Source organism: Oreochromis niloticus, linkage group LG1 (genome assembly GCF_001858045.2).
Source record: "Oreochromis niloticus isolate F11D_XX linkage group LG1, O_niloticus_UMD_NMBU, whole genome shotgun sequence".
Classification (NCBI taxonomy): domain Eukaryota; kingdom Metazoa; phylum Chordata; class Actinopteri; order Cichliformes; family Cichlidae; genus Oreochromis; species Oreochromis niloticus.
The window spans coordinates 8,727,855-8,749,926 of record NC_031965.2 but is presented as its reverse complement, the minus strand read 5'-3'; the positions used below and the strand labels follow the sequence as shown (position 1 = coordinate 8,749,926).

At 39.0% G+C, this 22,072-nt stretch overlaps 1 protein-coding gene across 4 annotated transcripts in view; it reads left to right on the top strand.

The window, feature by feature from the left end:
* The first annotated feature begins 1,087 nt into the window (after window positions 1–1,087).
* Window positions 1,088–22,072, top strand: part of otog (otogelin) — a 76,602-nt gene continuing 55,617 nt past the window's right edge. For 2 of the 4 annotated variants that reach the window (XM_019355616.2, XM_013267520.3), the window contains exons 1-19: window positions 1,088–1,271; window positions 1,549–1,606; window positions 2,162–2,219; window positions 4,012–5,878; window positions 6,934–7,035; window positions 8,938–9,095; window positions 10,464–10,585; window positions 10,677–10,885; window positions 11,634–11,764; window positions 11,870–11,976; window positions 12,970–13,079; window positions 13,638–13,763; window positions 13,991–14,099; window positions 14,491–14,537; window positions 15,577–15,722; window positions 17,763–17,895; window positions 18,751–18,928; window positions 21,271–21,395; window positions 21,789–22,001. In XM_019355616.2, the coding sequence (XP_019211161.1) occupies window positions 1,202–1,271; window positions 1,549–1,606; window positions 2,162–2,219; window positions 4,012–5,878; window positions 6,934–7,035; window positions 8,938–9,095; window positions 10,464–10,585; window positions 10,677–10,885; window positions 11,634–11,764; window positions 11,870–11,976; window positions 12,970–13,079; window positions 13,638–13,763; window positions 13,991–14,099; window positions 14,491–14,537; window positions 15,577–15,722; window positions 17,763–17,895; window positions 18,751–18,928; window positions 21,271–21,395; window positions 21,789–22,001 (4,069 nt within the window). In that variant the 5' untranslated portion in view covers window positions 1,088–1,201. The remainder of the gene's footprint in view (window positions 1,272–1,548; window positions 1,607–2,161; window positions 2,220–4,011; window positions 5,879–6,933; window positions 7,036–8,937; window positions 9,096–10,463; window positions 10,586–10,676; window positions 10,886–11,633; window positions 11,765–11,869; window positions 11,977–12,969; window positions 13,080–13,637; window positions 13,764–13,990; window positions 14,100–14,490; window positions 14,538–15,576; window positions 15,723–17,762; window positions 17,896–18,750; window positions 18,929–21,270; window positions 21,396–21,788; window positions 22,002–22,072) is intronic. The other 2 variants (XM_019355615.2, XM_019355617.2) reach the window with 2 other exon arrangements.

Sequence of the window (22,072 nt, the reverse complement as noted above, 5' to 3'; positions counted from 1 at the left end):
CACCTGCACCACTTTCGGGAACTGGGAGAAAGACACTTTTGGACAATTGCACTTCTTTGTTTGAGAATGTATTTGAGCACTGTAAATAAACGCACTGCCTGCTTTGCATCCAGAGCTCTGCGCTTGAGTCCATACTTTCCATTAGCCACGACAGGTGGCTAATGTGTGCAGCTGTGTGTCATGGTTTATTAGATAAATCATCAACAATTTGCAGAACACATTTTAATAACCACTAAATCATTGTGGCTTTTACTTTGATTTTTACATAAAAATTAGTTAACACAATACAACACACATTCCAGCTGTTTGAAATGCAAATGTGTTTGTTTCTGAAGCAGTTTGGGTCAACGTCCATGGTTTAAATGTGCTATAGGTTAGCACAGAGGAGATGTATGTATGTGTATATATATATGTGTGTGTGTGTATGTATATGTATGTATATATATATATATATACATAAACAGATGTGACAGTCAACATAAAAAGGTTTAAACATTTTTCATAGCGCATATCTGAGGTAGATTTTGTTTCAAACAAACAAAAACAAAAACACCAAACAGAAACATAAATACTAAATTGCGACACAAAAAAGGAACTTGGAGGATAAAAACAAAATATCAGTCTTGTTAGTATCAATAAAATACCAGCATTGGTTTAGATGTTATCGATATTTGTATCAGTCCGCCCACCTCTATCTCTAATTCCTCCTCCCTCCTTGAATCAGCGGATATGTGTAATCCATTTAGTGCTGGTATTTTTTTTTTTTGTCGAAATAACCATACGGATTTTCCCTCCCTGGCGCCTGCTGCCATGTGAACCACAAGGGGGCGTTGTTTTCGTGGTTGCCATCCTCTCCTTCTCAGTTTTAAACAGAGCTCAGCATGTTTTACAAAAAAAAAAAAAACAAGCATTCGTGTAGTTTATAGTTTTGCTAGTTAGGTTGGTGGCTGCTGAGTGGTTTTACTTACAGACAGCAGTTTCGCGTCATCAAAGCCCTCTGGCTGAGCCCCTGCCATCCCGCGCGCGCCCACCTGTGCATAATTTATGTTAATGAGCAGGTGCAGCGGTTTTTGAGGCGCGCCAAGGGCCGCTCGGGGATGAGCTGGATGGAGCAGCACAGGGAGAGTCGGGAGTCCAGCAGGAGGGTTTTCACCAGGTGATGCTGTCCAAACCCGACTGAGTGCGGATCCGCGAAACACGAATGGATCCCTATTTAAGACGGAGAAGGCTTTTTCATTTATTATCTTGGTGTTTTATCCTCATTTATCAAGGTGAGTCACATGCGCCTGGAAGCACGCACGCGATCCCCGATGCCGCGGGAAGGGGAAGTGTGATTTCTGAGTGAAAGAGACAGACGCAAAGTCCTAACACGGTCACAGCCTGTTAGTATAGGAAAAGTTTAGATACCACAGGTGCTTTATGCGGCAGCTCAGTGTACATCCTGTAGTTTAAACGTTTATTTATTTACTTAGTTTTTTAGTTAGTTATTAAAGTTGGTCTCTTTAAAAAAAAAAAAAAGATGACAGCCTATTGTCTTTCTAATTTCAGCGCACCTTTCCTGGGGTTTGGAAAGAGTGAACATTTCTAACTGGGATGAATTTAATAAGTGAGTCATTTTTAAAAATTGTTTCCTTGCATTTAGTTAGTAATTTACATAATGTTTATTTGTCAAATATTCATAATTTACATATTATATATAAAGGATTTATTTTGGTGATGATATTTGCATTAAAGCCCACATATAGTTTTATGTATTAACTATAAGTTGTTATGTTAAAAATTGTGGGTTTTTTAAAATTACTTAAATGACTGGTTAGTGAATCAGAAAGTGGACAAAGCATTAACCTACAGCATTTTTCTGTCTCTTCTCATTTGTGAGTATTATACAGTAAATGTAGTATAGTATATGCTGGCTTTGAGGCATTAGGCCATACATTAAAAAAAAAAAAACTATGATTTTTAAAAAACAACATCTGCTTTAGCTCATCGAAACTTGTCCATTTCATGATGCTTTAATCGATTAATTGAAAAACATAACAGTCTGGTCAATCACCAGGTTGTTTGGTGGTCTGCGTGATTCCTGGTTGGTGGTGGGTTTGTGGTGTCAGTGGGGGTGAAACCTGCAGTGGGAACAAACCTCTCCTTGTTCTCTCTGTCCCAGCAGCGGGAGCAGTGGGATAAAGCATCAGAAATGGGACACCGCTTCCCAGGGAGGGCAGGTAGGCAGCTGCATTGATCGTTGATGCTGATGGAGCTGCTTCGGGTGGCAAACACACAGCCAGATGGACAAAAAAATCAGCATCGCTCACATCACCATCATCATCATCATATGGGAGTACTTCTTCCCATAATTTATACACAGTGTTCATGTTCTTCTCTTTTAATTTTGCTAAAAGACTCAGTTGTTTGCTTAAGTATAAGTTAGTTGAATATATGTGAAATGCAACATATTTCTAGTTTTATTGTAGAATCTTAATATATGACTTTTTAATTTTTAATTATAAAGATTCACTTGTTTTTAATCCAAGAATGTTGTTATTCCCAAAATTTGATGTCTGTATTGATGGACGGTTTAAAAATGCATTTCAGGCTGCACAAACACACAGAAATGTCCCAATCTGTTAAGTTCAGGCTGTCACTCAGTGTGGAGATATATATGAAAATATATAAACAGTGTGCATTATTCCCTGCTTCCTCGACATGTGAAGGAGTCACAGCAGGAATATAAAGTAGCTGCTCTGTTGTCTTGCTCTTCCTCTGTCAGAGCCGCTATCTGCCTGAATGTGGTCGCTCTTTTGTTCTTCCTTTGGTTCATGAGAATCCGGTCCAAACTATAGGAGCCCATAAAGGAGCAAAGCAATTAGTAGCACAGGTTGCAGGTCACAGGTATGGAGAGCTGATCTATCTCATGCCAGAGTTATGATCCCACAGGGGCTTTAACTGCTCTAATTTTAGTTTAATCAGTGCATTGTGATATGCAGATTGACATAGTGCTTTTACATACGTGAAGTACTCCCTCTTTGTTTTTCTGATACTGATCACTGATTAATAATTCATAGTCAGGTACCCCTTATACCCCTCTTACACATCACCCTTGCCATCTGCTTTGTTCCTGCTCTTTGAGATGAAAGGCTGGGTTTCAGAGCTCAGGTATCCAGTCACGTAAAAGTGTGGAAGCAAGGGTGGACTGATAATTTCGGAATGCCACTGTAATGAGAATGCTTTAAAACCAAACCTGCTGTTAAGGTGTATTTTTTTGTAAAATATACAGTTATCTTAATATGGAAATCACCATGCCAAAATATTCCAGATATTAAGTGTTTTTCCCTAATGTTTTACTCTTTTGGGAACACTTTACCAACCTTCTAATTTCCACAGGTCAATATAGTGAAATGAAACAGGTTGATAGGGACAAATTCACTGTTAGACAACAGAGGTCATCCAAAAGAGGAAACAGACACAACCAAAAGGGAGTCGATTGGGTTGTTGAGCTGGAAGGGAAAACTGTGTTGGAAGTCACAGAGCAGTCGTTAATGAAGGCTGGATGACAGGTCTTTTCTTTAAAGCCTCTTCCTTTCCCAGCACCACCTCAATTCCACCCTTGCCACTCATGATTCTAATTTGGCAACATCCAGCCTAATTCCGGGAGGAATTTTTGCTTCAACAAAACACTAAGTTGTAAAAGTTTTAGGTATCTTACATTTTAATCAAATCTTTATTAATCCGTCACCTGAGAGCTGTACTCGTTTTCCAAATTAGCTTGATATTAAACTTGCAGAATTAATTCAGCAAAGCATTACAAGGACTTTATTTTAGTTTGCTGAAATTGCTCTCTTTATTTCTTTGCCAAACATTACTGAGTTCCAATATGAAAATGATCAGAGGTAACATATTTAGTTGTAAGAGGATTTGAAAGATTGCTACTTCGGATCAGGTTCAAGCTGTATGACTTTGTTATTGCACAGTAACTGTTACATGAAATACTTGCTGATACAATTTTTCTCCTTTAAGCACCTCCAGATGACAATCGCTACATTAGAAACCAACATATCTGCCTCCAGTAAACCACTGGTCAACATGGCTGCTGGGTCAAACCTTACATCATCTGCAGAAAGGATACCAAACATCTCATGGACCATGGGCTCTGGCCAATCGTCTGGAGTCACGGCACCATCTAGTAAAACACCACCAAGAACAATGTCCTCCAGCCAATCACCAGGGAACACAGCACCATCCAAACACTCACAAACCAGCCCTCTAACAGTCAGCCAATTCCCAACGGCATCAACATCACCTTCTCAATCACTCCAAAGCAGAACAGAAAACAGCTCAGTATCATCTGGTCAATCACCAGCTGAGAAAACACTATCTAACCAATCAAGAACAAGTACAGTACCCACCAGTCAGTTATCAAACTCAGCATCAGCTGTCCTATCACAGGGCAGCACAGCACAAACAAACAATTCTGCAATCAATACAGATTCATCCAATCAGTCACCAACAATGTCAGTGCCATCTAAAAATTCACAAACCAGCTCACCACCAGGCAGCCAATCACCAACCAGCTCAGCATCGACTAGTCTATTACAAAGCACAACAGAACAAAATAGACATTCACCAAGCAGCATGGCACAAAACGGCCAATCGCCTGGTAGCACAGCACCATCCAGTTACCAATTGGGTTCTCAATCACCAACTGGGAAAACATTATCTGACCAATCACAAAATCACAAAAGTCTAGTACCAGCCAGTCAATCATCAAACGCATCACCAACAGCTATGCCGTCACAGGCCAGCCTGGCACAAACAAGTCAATCACCAATCAGCACAGCATCAACTAGCCTGTTACAAGGCAGCACGGAACAAAACAGCCACTCATCAAGCAGCACAGCTGCATCCAGTCAGTCTCTAACCAGGAAAACACCTTCTTATCAGTCACATGCCAGCCCAATACTAGCCACTCAAACACCAAGCGTGCCAGCATCAACGAGCCCATCACAAGGTAGAACAGAACACACTAAACAATTATCAGGCAGCACAGCAACAGCCAGTCTATCTCCAGCTGAGAAAGCACTATTTAACCAATCACAAAACAGACTGGAACCAGCTAATCGATCACCATCCCAATCAGCATCAGCTAGCTCATCTCAAGGCAGTATAGCTCAAACCAGCCAACCACTAACAACCACACCAATATATAAAAAATCTTCATCCTCTGCGATAAAATCCAACAAATTGCCAGGAAGCACAACATTATACAGCCAGTCAACAACTGTAACAAAAGAACTCAAGTCACAAAATGAACCATCAATGACTACAGTGATAGCACCTAGTCAGTCATCAGGCAGGTCAACACCAACCAGCCAATCAACAAGCAGGACATCATTAGCTAAAAAATCATCAAAAAAGGCACTGGCTAACCAGTTAATCTGGCTAACCAGCACAACAAGTTCTAGCCAATCACCAAGCAGCACCACACCAGTCAAGAATTCATCTTTTGTTAATGCACCCACTAGGATCATATCTGATCAATTAAAAGGCATGGGTACAAAATCTAGCAAAACAACACAAAGCCAATTGAAAGCTGTCTCAGAATTGTTAAATCAATCGCTAAACACTCCAGATAATCAGACCATGCTCACCTTAAATACTTCACAATACTTATCATACAGCTTACCGCCTAATAATCAGTCAGGGTCAAATTCAGCGCCATATGAACAATTTCTGACCAGCTCAGTAACATCAAATCAATCTGGTTCAGTGTTACTTGGAAAAACCAACAATGGAGCCATTTCAACAGAGCAGCATCCAGTTAATACTTCACTGCTGACCAGGCAGGTGAAGGAAGCCCTGAGGTCATCGTTTCGTAGGATTCCAGGTAGGTTCACAAAGTTCTTATTAATGATTGAAGGATGAATGTACAAATGTTTGAGAGTGAACTTCAGCATAACAATTTCTCTTTATACCATTTTCCTCAAATGTGGTTCTAAAAACATTTCAGAAGTCTATTAAAAAAGAGAAACCTGGTCAAATTCAGTGCACATGCCATGTTCTTGGTCATATTTGTGGTAAAGAAATAGTGAAAACAACCCCAAAAGATTCTACACTTTCCTTCATCATTTATATATATATGTATATATGGCTGTATATATACATATATATGTGTGTGTGTGTGTGTGTATATATATATATATATATATATATATATATATATATATATGTATATATGTATATATATATATATATGCATCGGAGAGGAACTTGGGGTTTAGTATCTTGCCCAGTGATATTTGCCATGCAGGCTGGAGCAGCCAGGGATTGAGCCACAAATCTTCCATTCAGTAGATGACCTCCTCTACCTCCACAGCTACAGCTTGTAATCGAAACCTAGTAATGTTTTGTAAATTTGGAGCAACAAATGAGCCAAATGAGTACTTGTGCCTCACAGAATGAACATGAGGAAAGCAGCTTGACTAATTGGACCCCCTCCCATGGCTTATTCCTTTATGGCTTTTACCTATGTTAATGTGGGACATGGCCCACTAGGCAGACAGCATGGAATGCCATTAAGCAGATGGTTTTACTGGAGGATGAAAAACTATCATTTGGGGGTTGGTGGTTTCTTCAGTGACTGGAACATTTGTTTGAGCCACAGAACTCAATGTGAATGCAGAGAGGCAGATGGTGACTTCCTTAAATATGTACCTTGCAAACAAACACTTAAACTCAATTTTAGTGGTTATTAGGATGGGTTTATGAACAAAGTTAACCAGTGGTACACATAGCTATTATGAGAAAGAAAAACAATATTTCTATATTTCTGTTCCTGATTAAATTAGAAATAATGAAAATTATTCACGGAGTCGTTCTTTCAGGTTTCCAGTCTGATGAGAAACAGTGTAATTGTTCGCTTGTCCTTTTGTTTTCTCTCAGGGGAGCCCTGTGCATTTCCTTGCCTGAACGGAGGACAATGTGTTCAGTCAGAGTCATGTGACTGCAGCTTGTATCAGGCTACTGGACACAGATGTCAGACAGGTAAACCCTGACAACACTCCTCGTTCGCTCCTTTTTTAAAATTGGTAAGTGGACTGGCTCTTATATAGTGGATTTCTACTCTACTTCAATTCAATTCAGTTTTATTTCTATAAAGCCAAATCACAACAACAGTCACCTCAAAGTGCTTCATATTGTAAAGTAAAGCCCTTCAAAACATACAGAAAAACTCAAACAATCAGGCAAACCCCTATGAACAAGCACTTAGGTGACAGTAGTAAGAAAAAACTCTGTTTTAATAGGAAGAAACGTCCGGCAGAACCAGGCTCAGGGAGGGGCGGCTATCTGCCTCGATCGGTTGGGGGTGAGGGAAGGGAGACCAGACAAAACAGATGTCGTGAAAGAGATCCAGAGATGATTATACTTTGGCACCCAAAGCACTTTACAGCCTACCACATTCACCCATTCACATCCATTCATACAAGTACTTTTTTTCTATGCTTTAAGTGCTTTCTATCTAACATTCACACACATGCAATGATCAACCAGCTTGTTAGTTCAATACAGTATCATAATAGTGCGCATACTTCACTATAGGCCTATTATTACAGCATTAGAGGTCATTTAATGAAATTTATAGAGCAGTTCAGGGAAGATGTTTGAGATGCTCTGAGCTATCCTATACCAGAAATTTAAGTTATTGATCTGTTTCTTTTAAGTTCAGCATATACAAAAACCCCCAAAACAAATCAAGTCATTTTGTCTTCTAAACAAATACTCATATGTACTCTGTTAGTTTCTGTTTACATCTTTTTAAAAATAATTTATAGTACATATTCACTCAGTTCAGAGAGAGTTTTGAGTCAGAAACTCTGTGTATTTTGGATTGCTGTGCAGTGTCTTCTTAAAGTTTAAAGTTTGCGGAAACTGGGCAAATGGAGGATAAAAGGAGTGGTAGACAAGAATATTGTCTACAATAGACGAACAGTAACTGAATGTAATGTCCCTAAGAAAGGAAAAATTCAGCAGAGACCTGACATAGGACCTCTCAGGCCTCCCTCAGGTCTCTGTTGTCCAGATGTCCAGATGTCCACCTACTGTTTAAGCCTCATCAGAAATGTTCTCAGTGGTAGGTTGGCTGTCAGAAGCCGATCTTAAGGAAGGAAAAATGTATCAAAGGATGAGGTATGCCAAATCACACACGAACTGGAGTGAAAAATTGTGGTAACATGTCTGATGGAGTGATGAGTCCAGATTTGACATTTTGGTTCAGCTCATTATCAATATGCATGTAGGAGATCAGGTGAGAGGTGCAAACGTCGAGTGTCTACAGGAATCTGTAAAGTATAATGGAAGCTCTGTAATGGTTTGGGGTTTGGGAATCTTGTCAAAATTAATGGAATTATGAATGCAGAAAATTACTGTCAGATTTTGCTCCGCCATCCAATACTATCAGGAAGCTATTGATTCTGATTCACTGATTGTGAACAGCCAATTTTTTTCTGCATGCCATAAAAGACATTGGAGTGAAAGCCTGGATAAAAACCCCCCCCAAAACATACAATGTAACAGTGTCAGTCATGGATTGGCCTCCCAAATGTCTGCACCTCAATAGTATTGAGGCAGTGTGGTGTTATCTTGACAGAGAACATAGCAAAATGCCAGTTTTTGCCTTATATATTTTATGTCCATGTATGTTTATGCATCTTTCACTACATTGCTTCACCTATCTCCCATTTTCCTAGCAAAGTATAAAAAAGAAAAGGGGTGACTCAAGACTTTTGCATAGTACTGTACATTTATCGAGTGGACAAAAATACAACACTAATAAAAACTAAAAGGTGCTAAATTGAAAAGCTTTGTTAGGGTGTTTTGTAGCATTTCTGTCGCTTAATGGCTAACTAAGTGAAATGAAAAGAAAAATTTTCATGTTTATTTTCCTAGTTCCAAATTCTGGCTTTGAGAGGGAGATGACGTGTAGGACGTGGGGTCAGTACAACTTTGAGACCTTTGACGGCCTCTACTACTACCTCCCAGGCCGGTGCACCTATACTTTATTGAGGGACTGTGAGGAAACCACCCAGGCCAGCATCATTGTCCAGGTGAGTCGTCCACATGAACCTGGGCTGGGGTGAAATAAAACATCCAGATGAGCAGCTGCCCAGTAGTTTTCGGTTCAACACCTGCCTCCATTTTGGGGAAAGTTTGGACTCTGTGGCCTCCTGCCCCAAAACACTTTTTTTTTTTTTTCAGACTCAGCCTGAGGAAAAGATTTACTCTGAAGATTAGTGAAAGCTATCTGGTTATTAGAGTCAATTACCATTAAATACTGCAATTACCCACTATGCCTTGAAAGTATCTGCAACAGACTGGGACTTTGTTCCCCTGAACAGGCAACAGATACCTTATCTGTGTAGGGGAAAACCAACTAAACAGGGGACATTAGAAGATCCAAATGTAGCTCGGATTAATTAAATAATGAAGTTCAGTAATGATAACATATGAAAACACAGTGCAGCAATCCTAACAAAGCATGTTAGCAGGAGAGGAGATGACATTTTCCTTTGTAGCAGATAAAATGACACGCTCAAAAATGTTACAAAGTGTCAGTCTGAGGTGTGTGTGTGTCTGTTACTTTTAGGATCACGTTTCAGCTTTTTAAATACTTTTGCTTTTTAGAACTATTTAGTCCATTGGTTCTAAATGAATGTAAATAAAATGCGATTTCTATGTAATTTTTTAAAATAGCTGGACTCAGTTTAAAAAAAAAGTGCAAACAATACATTTGTTAGGGACTATTTTCAGCATTGGATTTGCACACTTTGGTCCAAAAATTTTCCCTGTAAGTTCTATGTCGACCTCCAACTTTGCTGTCTTAGAATTCCCCCATAGTTTTCATTCAGGATTCTTCAGCTCTGCAGTTTCAGGATAACTGCTTAAGGAATCATGAATTATATCATGGATACAGACAGACAGTATTTATAAGCAGTTCTTTCATTGTTTTTAATGGTCGCCTTGAGGCAACTTTTGTTGTGATTTGGCGCTATATAAATAAAATTGAATTGAATTGAATTGAATTGTAACAAACAAACCTGAATTTTTGTCATGCTCATCATTTATTAAAAAAATACTACATCAAGTGCTAGCAATGAAGGCTGATTTGTTGGATTTGTAGCTTAAATTCATGTTATATAATGTTGGTGTAAATCTGACTTGAGGGCAGTCTTACTACTGTTTTATAACAAGCTAAGAATATATAACTTGGCTTGATTTTCATTCCCTGCACAGTTTCTAAAAAGGAACTAGACTGTTTTTTAAAAAAAAATTAAATGTGCATTATAAGAATTCTGTGACAGGCCAAGAATAACATGAAAATTGTGACATTTTCAATGACACAATTTTTATTTCTGTGCTGATCCGTAATGAACCCACACCTGTTTTAAATTAAAGTTCCACCTCTCTGTTTGTAGGTCCACAACGACCCGGCCTGTACTTTAGACCCCTACACTTGCCAAAGATCTGTCAGCCTCTTCCTGCCATGGGAGGGGGAAGTCAGACTACATGCCACCAATGTGACCTTCAAAGGCCAAAGGTCAGCTGCTTTCTCTCTGTATGTTTTATTTTACATCTCTTCAGGTAAGGTGGTGTTTATATGATATTGGAATCGCCCTGTTTGTGTTTAGTTTGCAGCTGCCTCGTCACATCCACGACCTGCAGCTGGAGCAGATCTCACAGTATGTGCTGGTAACGCAGCAGCACGGCTTCACGCTGGCATGGGAGGGACGAAGCGGCTCTGTCTACATCAAGCTCAGTCCAGAGTTTGTGGGCAGAACTTGTGGCTTATGTGGTAACTTTAATGCCGATGTCCACGATGACCTGAAGACGAGCTATGGTGAGATCATTTTGAGTCTCATTGCTCATGTAGCATCTGCTTATGTCTCTTTCAGTTGTGTAAATCTATAAAGAGCAGCAGGTATAACTGATCTTAGGGTTTCTCACACCAGTTGAATTCCACTTTAACCCTTGAGGATACTAATTTTTCTCTTTAGGCGAGGAGGCAAAGTCTCCCTTTACAATGCAGGCAACAGCAAATAGAGATAGATTTTTTTAAAATCTCATTGTTTTTTATCTGCTTTTGTTCTTCATAACACATAAAATACGAGTTGAGTACGTTTATTAGAATTATAAGAGATGAAGTCTGTATTCCTTTTTATTACAGTATTAAGATGACACGATTTTCAGTTAACTTCGCAAAAAATAGAAAAGGAGCTAGTTCTTTTTTTAATACTTTGAGTACATTTCAGAATCTGTACTTTTTAATTTTTGCTTGAGTAAAGAAGTTATATCCATACAACAGATTATTGAAAGATTAAGTATCTGTACTTCTATTTAAGTGATGAATCTATGTACTTTTGCCATCTCTGCTGAGCCATGACTGGTAAGCAGTGGTTATAAGTTTAACATTCAGCTAAAAAGTGAAAGGTCAAGGTTAAAACTGATAGTGATCCTTGAACCATGAAGTAGAAAAGACACGCCTCACTGATTTTCTTTTAAAACACTCAACTGAACTCCAGATGTGAAGAAGTGTAAAGGAGGCAAAACTACTGAATCATCAAACAGACATTATATCTGTTTCTTAGGCGTGCTGACTCATGAAATTGAAATGTTTGGGAATAGCTGGGTAGAGACACATCCACATGAGGAAAGATGTCCCATGGTGCCTTCTGGCTTCCCTTCACCTTGTGCTACAGTCGAATCTCATGTTTTGCTGGTAAGGTGTCAAATTAAACAGCAAATCTGATACGAGTGAAATGTAACTGAGAAAAATACTTACTAGATGAGTAAAAAAGTGTTTTTGTGTGTTTTGTGGTGACAGAAGGTGGAGGAGGTGTGTGCAGTGTTGCTGGATCCACCGTTTCAAAGCTGCCATGACTTTGTCAGTCCGCTGTCCTACATGACCAGCTGCTCCAATGACCTCTGCATGTAAGAGCAACCGATTTAAGACCTGGTTGTTGGAAGGGTTTCATTTTGAGGAAAAATCTGAGTGTTGTCAAAATCATATGGTATGGACCATTAGTATCCATAGTTTATCCTTGCGAAATGTGTGGAATGTTTCTTCTACTTTAAAGTTAGAAGAAGCATTTATTTAGTTACTGCTGATATTGTTCATGACAGCAGAGTGAATGATTCTGATACTAATTCTGAAGCTAATCAAAACACCCTAAAATTTTGTTGCCTAATGAATTATTTAATTTTCTGATCATTTAGCTTTTAATTTATATTTGGACCAGTGCGTGGTACTACCTTACTGGCTTAGTTAGCATGGCGTTCATTTTTTCAGCCCTGAAATTGCCATCCGGCCTGAAGAAGCTCAGTCTGAATCAGTTTTATTAATGGGATCTTTCACATACACATACGTAACATTATGTAAAAATTAGTAACACCCTGCACAGGTGGTTGGAGATCTCTTTTTTTGAACATATCCTTATGTACCCACATTTTAGTTTTTGCATTTTAATCCATGTCCTCAGATTGTGAGCACTTTGGTTACTTACTCGTTCAAAATGATCCCACTCTAAAAGACACTCAGTTGTGTCTTTCATGGCTCACATCCATGATCCTGAACGTATCCCCCACTGAGAGTAACATTAGCCATGGCAATCTGTTCCTACAACTAAAGAATAAACTGTTTACTGTGTTCAGATTAGAATTTACTTTATGACATGATTCACTTTGTCTGAAGTCATCACTGTCATGACTGACGCAGCCACACTACAAAACAATTTCCCAACTATAAATATAAAACTATATAGCTTTATTTATTAATTTTGTATGCTAGTTGGAAACTGGTTAGAGTAGCTGGTGAGTAGTTATTTATTTGAGCTGAGCAGTCTCATTTCAGCGTAACTGGCTCTGTAGCTAGATTTCTCCTGGCTTTTCTCAAAGAGTTCCTTTCTGTTTTTTACCCTGTTGAAGGTCGGATCCCAATGGTGATGTGGTATGCCAGGTGTTCACCGAGTACGCCCGGGCATGCGCCCATGCTGAGCACCCACTGCATGAGTGGAGGCAGCACATTCCTCAGTGTGGTACGTTTTTCCAGGTGTTTTAAAATGTGTGCCAAGACAAGCAGAAGGGAAATTACACATTTAGTTTTACTTGTAGTTGAAATTGTTTTATTTTCTTATTCAGCTGATAAATTATATATTTACAAGGTTAAAAAAAATTAAAGTCAAGTCCAAAAACATGATTTATAAAGATTTATAAAAAAGGGATTTACCTTTGAACATAGTACATAAAACAACATATGAATGTGGAATAATTTACAGGTAATGGCACAGATGCTGGGTTAAAATAATTTATACTAGTAAAATAGTTATAAAGGGCTATCTAATGTAAAATAACTAAGAATATTTAAGTGTGGAAGTTAACTGGAGGGCAGGTTATTAATAGGCTAATGTAGCAGAACACCAGCTAGCTAGAAAAGGTGGCAATTGAGCAAATTTGTTAATGTTTTGCAGAAATGTCAGGTTCAAATTTCAGTTTATAACCTGTAATTCAGTGGCCTTGGCAGCAAGAGTAATTGGGGTTTACAGAAGAAAACTTAAAGCTTTGACGTATGTGTTGTGTTTTGTTTCTGTGACCAGTGAAGCAGTGTTCTCTAGGACTGCAGCACAGGGAATGTATCAGCTGCTGTCCAGAGTCCTGCAACCTGGAGCGAACGTGTATTGACAGTAAGCTTGCCTGCCTGGATGGATGCTACTGTCCCGATGGTGTGTCTGTTGACATTCTGCTTCTTATGTTCCTATTCAAAATAGTTCATTTTGTTATAGTTTGTCTTGTGTTATGACCTTAAGATAAATCTCATACGAATAAAAAATTCTGTTATTACCTTATACTTTACTTTTAACACATTATTTGGATTTTCTGTCTTATCAGTCTTGTGATTTTTTTCAGCCCCAGAAGATCTGAAGTCTGAATCTCTAATCTCTGTCCCCAGGTCTAATATATGAGGATGGAGGCTGTGTAATGCCTTCTGACTGTCCCTGTGAGTACCACGGTATGTTTTATCCATCTGGTCAGACGCTGCATGAGGAATGCAACACCTGGTGAGCAGCGGTAACACCTCTGTTACCTTGTATGCCATCATAAACATCTGGATAAAGAGACTTAAACGTCTTTGGTTTGTCTGTTTAAATACTCTTCATCCCATAAAAAGCTAGGGAACAGTGAGTCTTGTTTTATTTTTACAGTTTTTAAATAACATCTCTGGCAACACTTCATAACGTGACAGGTTTGATTTTCCTTGTGTAATAAAAAATTTCGGTATTGTGTATTAAAGACAAGATATTATCCTACACTCCCCATACAGTCCTTTTAATCTTCTCAGATCTGACCACCTGGGTGCAGTGAGTCCGATTTCTTTCAGTGACCCTGCTGATTAGCTCAGCCTTTCATGTTCCCAGAGCCACCTGTGGACGTCTCTGCTTTCTGTTTCAGTACATGCGTGGGTGGAGTGTGGAACTGCACTGACTACAACTGCCCAGGTTTGTCCCTTTCCCCTGTGGGAAATGTTTATTGATATACTTGACTAGTAAACTTTTCAACAAGATTCAACAAGATTGAGTGAATTTGATTTCAGACTTACATACTTTCAGTCTATACAATGATGCCATGAAAGTGTTTGATGGGGACTGTGAGAGTTAGGTTGGAGAATCATTTCCAAACAGACTTGAGGCTGTCATACATGCCAAAGTGACTTAAACCAAGTACAAAAGTCTAAAGAAATAAATTTTAAATGGATAATTTTAGTAATTAGTGAGTGATTTTAGTCACTTCAGTGCATTTACAAAACACTTCTGGCTTTGATGGTTCATTGTTAAGTAATGTGTGCAGATTGAAGTAAAAACTATTTTTGAGAAGAGAGAATAGACAGTGTACTCAGGGAAGAGAAGGGTTTCTTTGTAAGGTACTATAAAACACCTGCCCCTGTTGGACAGTGAAAAGAAAGTTGGAATATATGCTTATTTTTGAAAAAGAAAGATGACTAACAAGGCAAAAGTTCTAATAGAAGGACAGATTTTGCCTTGTTAGAAATGGAAAAAAAGCATGGACTCATGGAATCAAAAGGAACAATAATTATTGACATTTTCAGAATGGTAGCAGAAGTTAATAAAGGTTTAACTTGTCAATTTTAAGAGACACAAATTAAAGAAATATGCAGAAGAATGCTGAGGGAGAATGGAAGAAAAAAATCTTTATACTTACGGAGGAAATAAAGTTTGTGGTTTGTGTGCATAGAAAAACTAAGTTTGCTTGTAAGAACCAAGTGCAAAGCAGTTATATTAGATATGGAGCAAAGCAAGGCTGGAGAAAACTCACAATAATAGCTCTGGACCAAAAACAGAGAAGGTGTGATATTTACAGAGAGAGAAAAACATAAACTGTTAATTGATTAACATGCAAAAAGGGCACAGAACTGTTTATTTATTGCTATAGTAGTGCTATGGAACGGGATACATTTGTATTAACTTTTGTTTGAAGTCCACACATGGACACACAGTAAATGTTCCACTCTCTCTGCAGGCGAGTGCTCGGTGACAGGCGACATGTACTTTCAGTCTTTCGATGGACGGATCTATACTTTTCCTGCAACATGCCAGTATGTCCTCGCCAAGAGTCGCAATTCAGCGAAGTTTACAGTCACCATCCAGAACACCGCCTGTGGAGCTGTGAGTTACACATCTTCTGCTTACTTGTTCTGACATGATTGTTACATCTTCCTACGTATTTGAGAGACTGCACAACTCCCCCACTTTACCTACTGCAATCAGAACTATTCACTTGCTCGGCTTACAAATACATGCAATTTGTCTTTCATGTAGATCATATCATAGTGTAAGTGCTTAATACTCCCATCAGTCCAGGTCATTTTTGTTTTAGAGCCTTGCTACAACTGCTCTGGCCAATACTGATCATGAAGAAAAATCTACAAAAGACCGAGCGCTTCGTCTCTTTCCCCCTCATCTGTAAGCCTTCAGTTTCCCAGCAGACTTTGAGCTGCTGAGCAGACAGGTGGTGGGAGATGGAGGAGAGATATGAGATGTCCCACTTATCAGAGCCAAGGCCCGAGACCTCTAACAGCCAACTAAACAGGATTACCTTATCTAGCCTGACTGACAGAGCTGCGGACAGCTTTGTAGTGAAATGGGCACTGGAAGGGCAGGGGGCTTGGACAGAGAGAAGGTTATGCAAAAACAGGAGGTGAATGATGGGAAGAGTAGGAGGGATGATAAAACCTTTTGGCTACGGGGCTTTGCCATTCATGAAAGAGATGATTCATAGCAGCAGGTTGTTTATTGTCAGCCTCACTCAGACTTCCTTACTTTAGAAATAAAAGTGAGCCAGAGTAACTTGGGTGATTTTGTGAATTAGTGATGGCCTTGAGCATTTATACTTTATAGCCCCATTAAGTTTTATAGTCAAACTGTACAATCTGCTGATACATTATAATAAATATAATAAAGGAGTGGAATATCTGTCAGTGGGTATTGTTAGATATCAACTGCTATAACCAGTGTCACCAGTTATGCCTGGTATTTATGTGATTGTTTTGCATAATTGTCCATTGAAACTTCCTAAAACACTTGAATTGTCCTGTCACATAAAACTAAAATGACTTCATTATAGCTATAAGAAACAGTTTGATATTAAAAATGGACTGCATAGTCACCTGTATGTTTGAAAGATGGATTGATTGAAATTCTTTAAGCTAACTTGGCTTCATGTGTGTGTTTTTGCTGGTCTGATTCACTGCTACTGTTCTCACAGTGTTGTGTAGGAGAATATTTTGAACTGTTGACGAATAAAGGAGGGCAAAAGTTGCAGCGGGGCTGAAAGAAACCACCAGTTGACCTTCATCAACTTAGAAGGTCATTATATTATGTCAGTGCTGTATTTACAGCCTTGTTTCCATTATTGTAGGTTTATTGGCACCAGTGTTGAGTGATGGAACAAGGCAGAACAGGGAACATAGTCTCCAGTATCAAACTCACATACCAAACCATTTGCTCCAGCCTCCTTAAAGCCCTGTCAGTGAGTTGCAGAACATATTCCATGTGTCTGTGGTTATTTATTTCCATATATACCATATATACTGTTCTCTACTACTATCACCTGATTCTATTATTAGCCACTTTTTATTATCTGATAAGCCTTTAAACTCTGGATCTATTACTAAAGTTGAGCCTTAATATTTTTGTCATATAAGTATGCAGTAGCCTGCTACATATGTAACCTTTCATAGAAAATATAAGGAAATATGCATACTGGTAAATGGTAAATAATAAGAACAAAAGCAGGTCTCTTGCATTTCCATTTTCCTTTCTGTATGCAACCAAAGCAAATATGCAAAAATGATAAAGTCTGATTGATCAACAAAAAACATAGTGATTACCAATATCCCTTTCTTCAGAATTTGCATGTCCATATGCAGAGATTTGTTTCTACAGATTAAACTACCAGTAATGGTGGAAATTGTCCATCTAACATCATTGTGGGGTGGTTTATGCATAGTACACTCTGTAGGGGCTACTGGTGCAACAGACCAGCAACCTGGCTAACAGACTAAAGCCCTCTCTCTTCATTATATTTCCCGCATTTTTCCATGAAGATTGCTTTATTTGAGTCTGTTTCTTCCCATCATTTCATTGTGCGTAATTGTTTGGGAAAAAGTCTGAACGCTTTATCAGACCATCTCGTCTCATTTGCAGAAACTGGATGGGGCCTGCATACAGTCAGTTAACCTGGTAATTGATGAAGATCCAAGAACAGAAATTACTCTGAGTCACATTGGAGAGGTCTTCATTGCTGGACAGTACCGCATCTCCCTGCCCTATTCTGATGGTAACCTCCTCATCTTTTATCACCTTCCAGCATTGTTCTCATCCAGGGCCCGACTGTATTCAGCACTCTGTGGGTTATGGCAGGGACAGATTGAATGACAGCTGTGCTATTGAATAAAAAAATTTCCCAATACTTTACTGGGTTAGCTTCTACATTGTGTTGCACAAAATGTCTTTCCTCTGAGCATTACTCATTTTACACGCCAGTGTTTTCGAGATCAAGTCAACAGGCTTTTGTGTGCTTTATCTGACAGCGTCTGAGAGTGATCTGATATTTTGAACCCGAATGAATAAAAACACTAATAGCTATTGCTCTTTATGTTCTGTTACAGATTGTGACAAAGTATTTTCCATTCCTGTCATTTTAAGTACAGCTGTACTTATAAACATAAAGAAGAAAAGGAAAGTTCCAAATAAAATCCCACAAATAGCTTAAACTAAAGTGGCCGTTTTATTATGAATGATATACTTTTGGGTTATAGACTGTTGTACAGTCTATACTGGCACCTACCTAAAATGAGTGCTGGATTCCACTAAAATATGTGTTTGGATATGAGTGATGTAAATTTCATCGTCACTCTTACTCAATGATGTTTTATTTATTAAAGATTCCTCTACAGAGGTTGTGACTACCATTAATTAATTAATTAGTATTGGTGCACAAGTGCTGCTGATGCCTGGTCTATAGTGATAATTTGCAAAGTGATGTAAAAGTGCACCAGGAACAAAGCAAGGAAGAAGAAGATTTGTAGACTGACAGATTGATCCATAGTTTGGGAAAAAATTATAAACTAAAAGAACAAGCTTTGCAAACCACCAGCTTTGAGCTAAATAATGTTCTATATATCTCCTGCAGACCTCTTCCACATCCAGGAACTATCATCGATGTTTGTCCAGGTGAGGACGGCGTTCGGCCTGCGTCTGCAGTACAGCTGGAAGGAGTTTCGCCTTTACCTGCAGGCGGATGAGCTGTGGAAGGATGACACCGTGGGGCTGTGCGGCACCTTCAATGGCAACATTCAAGACGACTTCCTGTAAGTGTGTGCTGGCTGACCTTTGACCCCTCTTGCGCTCTTGGTTAACCCCTCCTTCAATAATACAGAGAGAGTGCATGCTCTTGTTTCAGAGGCAGAGAGGGAGGTGATGGTGAAGTGCTCTCCCTCTCACACTTACTCTCTCTGTAATGCACACTGGTCGGCGGCTCAGCATCAAAAGCCCGGCTCTATGATCAGCTCTTTTAGGGGGACTAGATGAGCGCCCAACTGGACACGCCACTTCAACAAGGAATTTACTGTTAGCGGAATAGGAACTCCACTGTACTGTATCGTAATGGCTGACTATAAAGGGCGGATGTTGTCTAACAGCTGTAAATGGATATACATCACCGTTACTGACTGAAGTGGCCGTATGCTGCTAAGAAGTTGCTTTTCCTGAAGCACTACTAAAAGACTGCAGTTAAAGTGATGACTTGCACAATTTTAACCTTTTGTTTGTTTTTGCTTTGCTTTGTAGCTGCAGTCGTTTCAGACACTTAGTTGCATAGTTAGTGGCAAAAAAAGAAGAGGAGTAAGTCAGAAAGAACTGCAGGCAGCTATTCTACTTCAAAGAGAATTGGGTGAAACCCATCTGATTAATAGTGGCTTGAGCAGAGGTGGGACTGCCATGTCAATCGCTTCTAGCTTGCTATTATACTCGTATCAGTTCCAGGTCCAGCATATTGCAGAGAAGGATCAAAGAAGTACAAGTAAAATCTGTAGTTAATAGTGCTCATATTTTCTTTAAAAGTTTAAAAAATGCAGTTCACTTCAAATAAATGCATTTAAATTCAGTTTTATGTATGCAACTTCAAATCACACCAACAGTTTCAAAGGACTTTAAGGGAAACACCTGACAAAAGAAAGAAAGAACAAAAATCTCCAACAATCAAAGAACCCTCTATAAGCAAGCACTTGAGAATAGTGGCAAGGAAAAAGTCCCTTTGAACAGAAAGAAACCTCCACCAGAACCAGGCTCAGGGAGGGGCAGCCATCTGCTACAACCTGCTGGGGTGAGGGGAGGGAGCCCTAAAGTGGTGTATAAACATAGCGAGTGAATGAAGGAGAACCTATATCATGGGAAGCCCCCTATTGCAGTGTAATTAAGGGAGGGTTCAGGGTTACGTGATCCAGCACTAACTATATGCTTTATCAAAAAGGAACGTTTAAAGCCTAATCTTGAAAGTAGAGATAGTGTCTGTCTTCTGAATTCAAACTGGGCGCCACAGAAGAGAGGCCTGAAAGCTCAAGGCTCTTCCTCCCATTCTACTTTTAAATACCCGAGGAACCACAAGTAAACCAGCAGTCTCAGAGCAAAGTGCTCTGTTGGGAAGATACAGTGCAATTGGGTCTTTAAGGTAAGATGGGTCCTGATTATTCAAGACCTTGTATGTGAGGAGCAAGATTTTTAAATGTGATTGTGGGTTTAACAGGGAACCAATGAAGAGAAGTCAGTATGGCTGAAACATGCTCTCTGTTTGTAGACCCTGTCAGTACTCCCACTGCAGCATGTTGGATTAACTGAAAGCTTTCAGGGAGTTTTTAGGACAACCTGATAATGAATTGCAGTAGTGCAGCCTAGATGTAATAAATGCATAAACTAGTTTTTCAGCATTACTGAGACGGGATGATTCTAATTTAAGAAATATCATAAATGCAAGAAGGCAGCCCTACATATTTGGTTAATATGCACATATCCTGGTCAAAAACAACTCCAGGATTCCTCACAGTGTTACTGAAAGTCAATGTAATGCCATCCAGAGTCAGTAAGTCAGTAAGACACCATGTTTGTAAGATTTTTAGGACTGAGTACAATAATATATAATCTCCTGACATGCTCAGTGACCCCTGTTTCAATCCACGGGGTCGATGTGGATGTCACAGTGCACACTCTTGATGTCACATCCTCTACAGAGAAAATTACAAAGTCAGTATAATAACAGGGGCACCTCAGTGTCAACTACACATATTTAATTTTGTGTAACATTCTGGAATATTTATAATTATAGCTATTTTGTTATATTTTATAACTTTGTAATATATTGTAATATTTAATTTAATTTAGTTGGTTACTGTTCTTACTGTCTTTGAGCAACTGTGACCACATAATTTCCTCTGGGATTAATAATTATTCTGATTCTGATAAAGATTATTAATGTTGCTGCAGTGGCACTAGCTGTTAGCATGATATATTTATTTTGTGAACACAGCAACACTTGTAACCACAAAAATCAAAAGGCAACTCTTCATTCACACGATAGCACTGGACTCACTTTATAAAAATCACTTTTTTTTCTATCTGTGTGCTGTCGTACTGATTCCTTGCTTTGGTTTTGGTTCAGATCTCCATCAGGTATGATAGAAAGCACTCCTCAGCTCTTTGGAAATGCCTGGAAGGTTTCGTCTGCTTGTTTGTCCAGCCTGAGTATGTCTCAGCTTGATCCCTGTGATACACACCAGCAGGCTGGTCAGTTTCTCTTCCTCCTTTTTTCTGTTTCGGTAGAGAAAAATAACATATTTACTCAGTCGTATCACATTTATTATGTTAAACTGCGTACGTGGTGCTTTATAACATAAAACATATTATTATAAAACTTTTGGACATTTTGATGTTGATATCACAGTAAAAATGTCTACACTCTGTATCCCCAGCTCTGTTTAAGGTGTAAATCAGTTTAGTTTTTACTTTTATTCTTACATTTTTAGACACATATTTATCTGTATTATCCAGTGAATTCACAATGATTATGACATAAATGAACAACTTTAAAAATATTTTATTTGGGGTTTGTATTTGATTCATGACATCAGAGAGAGCCAGACTTGTTTACTTGAGTTATTTCTAAACTATTTTTAACAGTGACCTATGCTTCAGAAATGTGTGATGTGCTGAATCAGGATCTGTTTGCTGCCTGTCATGAGTACCTCAGTCCAACACCCTTCCATCAGCAGTGTCGCTCAGACACCTGTAAGTGTGGGACGCCTTGCCTCTGCTCATCGCTGGCCCACTATGCTCGCCACTGCCGTCGATTCTCCATCATCATTGACTTTCGATCACATATATTTGACTGTGGTGAGTCACAAGCATATTTTGTCCAAGAATGTACCTGCTGCTACAGAGATGTCAAAATTAGGAATTATTTC